This window comes from Oncorhynchus masou, unplaced genomic scaffold, assembly GCF_036934945.1.
Source record: "Oncorhynchus masou masou isolate Uvic2021 unplaced genomic scaffold, UVic_Omas_1.1 unplaced_scaffold_3427, whole genome shotgun sequence".
Taxonomy (NCBI): Eukaryota; Metazoa; Chordata; class Actinopteri; order Salmoniformes; family Salmonidae; genus Oncorhynchus; species Oncorhynchus masou.
In genome coordinates, this window is record NW_027009837.1 from 2,135 (window position 1) to 12,500 (window position 10,366).

At 45.9% G+C, this 10,366-nt stretch overlaps 1 protein-coding gene across 1 annotated transcript in view; it reads left to right on the plus strand.

Moving 5' to 3' along the window:
* Nucleotides 1–1,102: 1,102 nt before the first annotated feature.
* Nucleotides 1,103–10,366, plus strand: part of LOC135534454 (short transient receptor potential channel 5-like) — a gene marked incomplete at both ends in the record, with an annotated part of 35,768 nt that continues 26,504 nt past the window's right edge. The window contains 2 exons of the mRNA XM_064961444.1: nucleotides 1,103–1,303; nucleotides 8,641–8,762. Of these exons, the coding sequence (XP_064817516.1) occupies nucleotides 1,103–1,303; nucleotides 8,641–8,762 (323 nt within the window). The remainder of the gene's footprint in view (nucleotides 1,304–8,640; nucleotides 8,763–10,366) is intronic.

Genomic DNA, 10,366 nt, shown 5'->3' on the forward strand with positions numbered 1-10,366 from the left:
CTCTATCTCTCTATCTCTCTACTGTCCTCTCTATCTCTCTACTGTCCTCTCTCTCTATCTCTCTACTGTCCTCTCTATCTCTCTACCGTCCTCTCTCTCTATCTCTCTACCGTCCTCTTTCTCTATCTCCCTACCTTCCTCTATATCTCTCTACCGTCCTCTCTCTATCTCCCTACCTCTTTCTCTATCTCTCCCGTACCTTCCTCTATATCTCTCTACCGTCCCTGTCTCTATCTCCTCTACCTCCCTCTATATCTCTCTACCTCTCTCTCTCTCTCTACCTTCTCTATCTCTCTACCTTCCTCTCTATCTCTCTACCTCCCTCTCTATCTCTCTACCTCCTCTCTATCTCTCTACCTCCCTCTCTATCTCTCTACCGTCCTCTCTCTATCTCTCTACCTCCCTCTCGCTATCTCTCTACCTCCCTCTCTATCTCTCTACCTTCCTCTCTATCTCTCTACCTTCCTCTCTCTATCTCTCTACCTCCCTCTCTATCTCAATACCTTCCTCTCTCTATCTCTCTACCTTCCTCTCTCTATCTCTTTACTGTCCTCTCTCTATCTCTCTACCTTCCTCTCTCTATCTCTCTACCGTCCTCTCTCTATCTCTCTACCTTCGTCTCTCTATCTCAATACCTTCCTCTCTCTATCTCTCTACCTTCCTCTCTATCTCTCTACTGTCCTCTCTCTCTATCTCTCTACTGTCCTCTTTATCTCTCTACCTCCCTCTCTATCTCTCTACCTTCCTCTCTATCTCTCTACCTCCCTCGCTCTATCTCTCTACCTTCCTCTCTATCTCTCTACTGTCCTCTCTCTCTATCTCTCTACTGTCCTCTTTATCTCTCTACCGTCATCTCTCTCTATCTCTCTACTGTCCTCTCTATCTCTCTACTGTCCTCTCTCTCTATCTCTCTACCATCCTCTCACTCTCTCTCTACCTTCCTCTCTCCATCTCTCTACCTTCCTCTCACTCTATCTCTCTACCTTCCTCTTACTCTCTCTCTACCTTCCTCTCGCTCTCTATCTCTCTCTCTCTGCATACCCCCTCCCTCTCTCTCTCTTTACATACCCCACTCTCTATCCCCCCGTCTCTCTCTCCGTAGTACAACTCCTCCCGTCCTAGAGAAGAGTGGGAGATGTGGCACCCTACCCTGATAGCAGAAGCATTGTTTGCTATAGCTAATATCTTCAGTTCTCTACGACTCATCTCCCTGTTCACAGCCAACTCCCACCTGGGACCTCTACAGATCTCATTGGGAAGGATGCTGCTGGACATACTCAAGTTCCTCTTCATCTACTGTCTGGTGAGACACACACACACACACACACATACACACAAATACACACACAAACACACACACACACACACACACACACACACACACATACTCTACACACACACACACACACACACACACACACACACACACTCTACACACTACACACACACACTCACACACACACACACACACACATACACACAAATACACACACAAACACACACACACACGCGCACACACACACACACACACACCTCAAACTATCAACTAAATTGTTATGAGGGCCAATAAACATGAAATGACTAGACATAACAGGAACAGGGTGTAGCATTAGGAACAGGGTGTAGCATTTGGAACAGGGTGTAGCATTAGGAACAGGGTGTAGCATTTGGAACAGGGTGTAGCATTTGGAACAGGGTGTAGCATTTGGAACAGGGTGTAGCATTTGGAACAGGGTGTAGCATTAGGAACAGGGTGTAGCATTAGGAACAGGGTGTAGCATTAGGAACAGGGTGTAGCATTAGGAACAGGGTGTAGCATTTGGAACAGGGTGTAGCATTAGGAACAGGGTGTAGCATTTGGAACAGGGTGTAGCATTTGGAACAGGGTGTAGCATTTGGAAAAGGGTGTAGCATTTGGAACAGGGTGTAGCATTTGGAAAAGGGTGTAGCATTAGAAACAGGGTGTAGCATTTGGAAAAGGGTGCCGCATTTGGAACAAGGTGTAGCATTTGGAACAGGGTGGGGGTGTAGCATTTGGAACAGGGTGTAGCATTTGGAACAAGGTGTAGCATTTGGAACAGGGTGTAGCATTTGGAACAGGGTGTAGCATTTGGAACAAGGTGGGGGTGTAGCATTTGGAACAGGGTGTAGCATTTGGAAAAGGGTGTCGCATTTGGAACAAGGTGTAGCATTTGGAACAGGGTGGGGGTGTAGCATTTGGAACAGGGTGTAGCATTTGGAACAAGGTGTAGCATTAGGAACAGGGTGTAGCATTTGGAAAAGGGTGTCGCATTTGGAACAAGATGTAGCATTAGGAACAAGGTGTAGCATTGGGAACAAGGTGTAGCATTAGGAACAGGGTGTAGCATTAGGAACAGGGTGTAGCATTAGGAACAGGGTGTAGCATTTGGAACAAGGTGTAGCATTAGGAACAGGGTGTAGCATTAGGAACAGGGTGTAGCATTTGGAACAAGGTGTAGCATTAGGAACAGGGTGTAGCATTTGGAACAGGGTGTAGCATTAGGAACAGGGTGTAGCATTAGGAACAGGGTGTAGCATTAGGAACAAGGTGTAGCATTAGGAACAGGGTGTAGCATTAGGAACAAGGTGTAGCATTAGGAACAGGGTGTAGCATTAGGAACAGGGTGTAGCATTAGGAACAGGGTGTAGCATTAGGAACAGGGTGTAGCATTAGGAACAGGGTGTAGCATTAGGAACAGGGTGTAGCATTAGGAACAAGGTGTAGCATTAGGAACAGGGTGTAGCATTTGGAAAAGGGTGTCGCATTTGGAACAAGGTGTAGCATTTGGAACAGGGTGGGGGTGTAGCATTTGGAACAGGGTGTAGCATTTGGAACAGGGTGTAGCATTAGGAACAGGGTGTAGCATTAGGAACAAGGTGTAGCATTAGGAACAGGGTGTAGCATTAGGAACAGGGTGTAGCATTAGGAACAGGGTGTAGCATTTGGAACAGGGTGTAGCATTAGGAACAAGGTGTAGCATTTGGAACAGGGTGGGGGTGTAGCATTTGGAACAGGGTGTAGCATTTGGAACAGGGTGTAGCATTAGGAACAAGGTGTAGCATTTGGAACAGGGTGGGGGTGTAGCATTTGGAACAGGGTGTAGCATTAGGAACAGGGTGTAGCATTAGGAACAGGGTGTAGCATTAGGAACAGGGTGTAGCATTTGGAACAGGGTGTAGCATTTGGAACAAGGTGTAGCATTAGGAACAGGGTGTAGCATTAGGAACAGGGTGTAGCATTAGGAACAGGGTGTAGCATTAGGAACAGGGTGTAGCATTTGGAACAGGGTGTAGCATTTGGAACAGGGTGTAGCATTTGGCAAAGGGTGTAGCATTAGAAACAGGGTGTAGCATTTGGAAAAGGGTGTCGCATTTGGAACAAGGTGTAGCATTTGGAACAGGGTGGGGGTGTAGCATTTGGAACAGGGTGTAGCATTTGGAACAGGGTGTAGCATTTGGAACAAGGTGTAGCATTTGGAACAGGGTGTAGCATTTGGAACAGGGTGTAGCATTTGGAACAAGGTGTAGCATTTGGAACAGGGTGTAGCATTTGGAACAGGGTGTAGCATTTGGAACAGGGTGTGGCATTAGGAACAGGGTGTGGCATTAGGAACAGGGTGTAGCATTAGGAACAGGGTGTAGCATTTGGAAAAGGGTGTAGGGTGTAGCATTAGGAACAGGGTGTAGCATTAGGAACAGGGTGTAGCATTAGGAACAAGGTGTAGCATTAGGAACAAGGTTTAGCATTAGGAACAAGGTGTAGCATTTGGAAAAGGGTGTAGGGTGTAGCATTAGGAACAGGGTGTAGCATTAGGAACAGGGTGTAGCATTAGGAACAGGGTGTAGCATTTGGAAAAGGGTGTAGGGTGTAGCATTAGGAACAGGGTGTAGCATTAGGAACAGGGTGTAGCATTTGGAACAGGGTGGAGCATTAGGAACAGGGTGTAGCATTAGGAACAGGGTGTAGCATTAGGAACAGGGTGTAGCATTTGGAAAAGGGTGTAGGGTGTAGCATTAGGAACAGAGTGTAGCATTAGGAACAGGGTGTAGCATTTGGAACAGGGTGTAGCATTTGGAACAGGGTGTAGCATTAGGAACAGGGTGTAGCATTAGGAACAAGGTGTAGGGTGTAGCATTAGGAACAGGGTGTAGCATTAGGAACAGGGTGTAGGGTGTAGCATTAGGAACAGGGTGTAGCATTAGGAACAGGGTGTAGCATTAGGAACAGGGTGTAGCATTTGGAACAGGGTGTAGCATTTGAAACAAGGTGTAGCATTAGGAACAGGGTGTAGCATTAGGAACAGGGTGTAGCATTAGGAACAGGGTGTAGCATTTGGAACAGGGTGTAGCATTAGGAACAGGGTGTAGCATTAGGAACAGGGTGTAGCATTAGGAACAGTGTGTAGCATTTGGAAAAGGGTGTAGGGTGTAGCATTAGGAACAGGGTGTAGCATTAGGAACAGGGTGTTGCATTAGGAACAGGGTGTAGCATTTGGAACAGGGTGTAGCATTTGGAACAGGGTGTAGCATTTGGAACAGGGTGTAGCATTTGGAACAGGTGGCATTTGTAGCATTTGGAACAGGTGTAGCATTTGGAACAGGGTGTAGCATTAGGAACAGGGTGTAGCATTTGGAACAGGTGTAGCATTTGGAACAGGGTGTAGCATTGGAACAGGGTGTAGCATTAGGAACAGGGTGTAGCATTTGGAACAGGGTGTAGCATTTGGAACAGGGTGTAGCATTTGGAACAGGGTGTAGCATTTGGAACAAGGTGTAGCATTTGGAACAGGGTGTAGCATTTGGAACAGGGTGGTGTAGCATTTGGAACAAGGTGTAGCATTTGGAACAGGGTGTAGCATTAGGAACAAGGGTGTAGCATTTGGAACAGGGTGTAGCATTAGGAACAGGGTGTAGCATTAGGAACAGGGTGTAGCATTAGGAACAGGGTGTAGCATTAGGAACAGGGTGTAGCATTTGGAACAGGGTGTAGCATTAGGAACAGGGTGTAGCATTAGGAACAGGGTGTAGCATTAGGAACAGGGTGTAGCATTAGGAACAGGGTGTAGCATTTGGAACAGGGTGTAGCATTTGGAACAGGGTGTAGCATTTGGAACAGGGTGTAGCATTAGGAACAGGGTGTAGCATTTGGAACAGGGTGTAGCATTTGGAACAGGGTGGGGGTGTAGCATTTGGAACAGGGTGTAGCATTTGGAACAAGGTGTAGCATTTGGAACAGGGTGTAGCATTTGGAACAGGGTGTAGCATTTGGAACAAGGTGTAGCATTAGGAACAAGGTGTAGCATTTGGAACAGGGTGTAGCATTTGGAACAAGGTGTAGCATTAGGAACAGGGTGTAGCATTTGGAACAGGGTGTAGCATTAGGAACAGGGTGTAGCATTTGGAACAAGGTGTAGCATTAGGAACAGGGTGTAGCATTAGGAACAAGGTGTAGCATTAGGAACAGGGTGTAGCATTAGGAACAGGGTGTAGCATTTGGAACAAGGTGTAGCATTAGGAACAAGGTGTAGCATTAGGAACAGGGTGTAGCATTAGGAACAGGGTGTAGCATTTGGAACAAGCTGTAGCATTAGGAACAGGGTGTAGCATTAGGAACAGGGTGTAGCATTAGGAACAAGGTGTAGCATTAGGAACAGGGTGTAGCATTAGGAACAGGGTGTAGCATTAGGAACAGGGTGTAGCATTAGGAACAGGGTGTAGCATTAGGAACAAGGTGTAGCATTAGGAACAGGGTGTAGCATTAGGAACAAGGTGTAGCATTAGGAACAGGGTGTAGCATTAGGAACAAGGTGTAGCATTAGGAACAAGGTGTAGCATTAGGAACAGGGTGTAGCATTAGGAACAGGGTGTAGCATTTGGAACAAGGTGTAGCATTAGGAACAGGGTGTAGCATTAGGAACAGGGTGTAGCATTAGGAACAGGGTGTAGCATTTGGAACAGGGTGTAGCATTTGGAACAGGGTGTAGCATTTGGAAAAGGGTGTAGCATTAGGAACAGGGTGTAGCATTAGGAACAGGGTGTAGCATTAGAAACAGGGTGTAGCATTTGGAAAAGGGTGTCGCATTTGGAACAGGGTGTAGCATTTGGAACAGGGTGTAGCATTTGGAACAAGGTGTAGCATTTGGAACAGGGTGTAGCATTTGGAACAGGGTGTAGCATTTGGAACAAGGTGTAGCATTGGAACAAGGTGTAGCATTTGGAACAGGGTGTAGCATTAGGAACAAGGTGTAGCATTAGGAACAGGGTGTAGCATTAGGAACAGGGTGTAGCATTAGGAACAGGGTGTAGCATTAGGAACAGGGTGTAGCATTAGGAACAGGGTGTAGCATTTGGAACAGGGTGTAGCATTAGGAACAGGGTGTAGCATTAGGAACAGGGTGTAGCATTTGGAACAGGGTGTAGCATTAGGAACAGGGTGTAGCATTTGGAACAGGGTGTAGCATTTGGAACAGGGTGTAGCATTTGGAACAGGGTGTAGCATTAGGAACAGGGTGTAGCATTTGGAACAGGGTGTAGCATTAGGAACAGGGTGTAGCATTTGGAACAAGGGTGCATTTAGGGTGGGGCATTTGGAACAGGGTGTAGCATTTGGGGTGTAGCATTTTGGAACAAGGTGTAGCATTAGGAACAAGGTGTAGAATTTGGAACAAGGTGTAGCATTTGGAACAGGGTGTAGCATTAGGAACAGGGTGTAGCATTAGGAACAAGGTGTAGCATTTGGAACAGGGTGTAGCATTTGGAACAGGGTGTAGCATTTGGAACAGGGTGTAGCATTTGGAACAAGGTGTAGCATTAGGAACAGGGTGTAGCATTTGGAACAGGGTGTAGCATTTGGAACAGGGTTTAGCATTAGGAACAGGGTGTAGCATTAGGAACAGGGTGTAGCATTAGGAACAGGGTGTAGCATTAGGAACAGGGTGTAGCATTAGGAACAAGGTGTAGCATTAGGAACAGGGTGTAGCATTAGGAACAAGGTGTAGCATTTGGAACAGGGTGTAGCATTAGGAACAGGGTGTAGCATTTGGAACAGGGTGTAGCATTTGGAACAAGGTGTAGCATTAGGAACAAGGTGTAGAATTTGGAACAAGGTGTAGCATTTGGAACAGGGTGTAGCATTTGGAACAGGGTGTAGCATTTGGAACAGGGTGTAGCATTTGGAACAAGGTGTAGCATTAGGAACAGGGTGTAGCATTTGGAACAGGGTGTAGCATTTGGAACAGGGTTTAGCATTAGGAACAGGGTGTAGCATTAGGAACAGGGTGTAGCATTAGGAACAGGGTGTAGCATTAGGAACAGGGTGCAGCATTAGGAACAAGGTGTAGCATTACGAACCGGGTGTAGCATTAGGAACAAGGTGTAGCATTAGTAACAGGGTGTAGCATTTGGAACAAGGTGTAGCATTAGGAACAGGGTGTAGCATTTGGAACAGGGTTTAGCATTAGGAACAGGGTGTAGCATTAGGAACAGGGTGTAGCATTTGGAACAGGGTGTAGCATTTGGTACAAGGTGTAGCATTAGGCACAGGGTGTATCATTTGGAACAAGGTGTAGCATTTGGAACAGGGTGTAGCATTTGGAACAAGGTGTAGCATTAGGAACAAGGAGTAGAATTTGGAACAAGGTGTAGCATTTGGAACAGGGTGTAGCATTTGGAACAGGGCGTAGCATTTGGAACAGGGTGTAGCATTTGGAACAAGGTGTAGAATTTGGAACAAGGTGTAGAATTTGGAACAGGGTGTAGCATTTGGAACAGGGTGTAGCATTTGGAACAAGGTGTAGAATTTGGAACAGGGTGTAGCATTAGGAACAAGGTGTAGAATTTGGAACAAGGTGTAGAATTTGGAACAGGGTGTAGCATTTGGAACAGGGTGTAGCATTTGGAACAAGGTGTAGAATTTGGAATAAGGTGTAGCATTAGTAACAGGGTTAGCATTTGAAACAGAGTGTAGGGTGTAGCATTTGGAACAGGGTGTAGAATTTGGAACAGGGTGTATCATTTGGAACAAGGTGTAGCATTAGGAACAGGGTGTAGCATTAGGAACAGGGTGTAGCATTAGGAACAGGGTGTAGCATTTGGAACAAGGTGTAGCATTAGAAACAGGGTGTAGCATTTGGAAAAGGGTGTCGCATTTGGAAAAGGGTGTCGCATTTGGAACAAGGTGTAGCATTTGGAACAGGGTGTAGCATTAGGAACAGGGTTTAGCATTTGAAACAGGGTGTAGGGTGTAGCATTTGGAACAGGGTGTAGAATTCGGAACAGGGTGGAAGAAAGAACTCAACTAATTTATCATCTTTGTATCTGCTAGGTCCTGCTAGCTAACGGCTAATCGCTGTATCTGCTAGGTCCTGCTTGCTAACGTCTAATCGTTGTATCTGCTAGGTCCTGCTAGCTAACGTCTAATCGTTGTATCTGCTAGGTCCTGCTGGCTAACGTCTAATCGTTGTATCTGCTAGGTCCTGCTGGCTAACGTCTAATCGTTGTATCTGCTAGGTCCTGCTGGCTAACGGCTAATCGTTGTATCTGCTAGGTCCTGCTAGCTAACGTCTAATCGTTGTATCTGCTAGGTCCTGCTGGCTAACGTCTAATCGTTGTATCTGCTAGGTCCTGCTGGCGTTCGCCAACGGTCTGAATCAGCTTTACTTCTACTACGAGACCAACGCCTCAGACGAGCCCAACAATTGCAAGGGCATCCGCTGTGAGAAACAGAATAACGCTTTCTCAACGTAAGAGACACACACACACACACACACACACACATATATTTGCGTCCCCAATAACCTTTGCTTTCTCCCAAAGTGTGTACTTGTTCACTTCCCTTCAAGTCCCTCTAGCTTTGTGGGGAGAAGTGAATGAGTGAACACTTCAGGAGGAAGGAGAGATTATTGGGACGCAGAACAGGCTGTGCTCCAATGGACTTGCTGAGGGTTCAGTGTCCCAGCCAAGGCAACAGAGTTGGTGTTTGTTCTCTGTGATGATGTTATTGATTGTAATCTGTCAATAGGTATAGAGACACACTCGATGGCACACATTATGCAAATTAACACTTATCAGACACATCTGTTATGAATATTAATGAGGAAGGACACACACACACACGCGCACACGCGCGCACGCGCACACGCGCACACGCACACACGCACACACGCACACACACACACACACACACACATACTCTCTCTCTCCCCCCTCTTGCTTTGTCTCTCTCTCTCTCTCTCTCTCTGTCCCTCTCCCTCTCCCTCTCTTTCTCACCCTCTCTCTGTCTCTCTCTCGCTCTCTCTGTCCCTCTCTCTCGCTCTCCCTCTCTCGCTCTCTCTCGGTCTCTCTCTCTCTGTTTCTCTCTCCCTAACTTTTACTCACTCGCTCTCTCTCTCTTTCTCTCTTTCTCTCTGTCTCTCTCTCGCTCTGTGTCATTATCTCTCTCTCCCTGTCTCTCTGTCTCTCTCTCGCTCTGTCATTCTCTTTTTCTCTCTCTCAATTCAATTCAATTCAATTCAAGGGGCTTTATTGGCATGGGAAACATGTGTTAACATTGCCAAAGCAAGTAAGGTATATAATATATAAAGTGAAATAAACAATAAAAATTAACAGTAGACATCACACATACAGAAGTTTCAAAACAATAAAGACATTACAAATGTCATATTATATATATATATATATACAGTGTTTTTACAATGTGCAAATGGTAAAGGACACAAGATAAAATAAATAAGCATAGATATGTGTTGTATTTACAATGGTGCGTGTTCTTCACTGGTTGCCCTTTTCTCGTGGCAACAGGTCACAAATCTTGCTGCTCTGATGGCACACTGTGGAATTTCACCCAGTAGATATGGGAGTTTTTCAAAATTGGATTTGTTTTCAAATTCTTTGTGGATCTGTGTAATCTGAGGGAAATATGTCTCTCTAATATGGTCATACATTGGGCAGGAGGTTAGGAAGTGCAGCTCAGTTTCCACCTCATTTTGTGGGCAGTGAGCACATAGCCTGTCTTCTCTTGAGAGCCATGTCTGCCTACGTCGACCTTTCTCAATAGCAAGGCTATGCTCGCTGAGTCTGTACATAGTCAAAGCTTTCCTTAATTTTGGGTCAGTCACAGTGGTCAGGTATTCTGCCGCTGTGTACTCCCTGTGTAGGGCCAAATAGCATTCTAGTTTGCTCTGTTTTTTTGTTAATTCTTTCCAGTGTGTCAAGTAATTATCTTTTTGTTTTCTCATGATTTGGTTGGGTCTAATTGTGCTGCTGTCATGGGGCTCTGTAGGGTGTGTTTGTGAACAGAGCCCCAGGACCAGCTTGCTTAGGGGACTCTTCTCCAGGTTCATCTCTC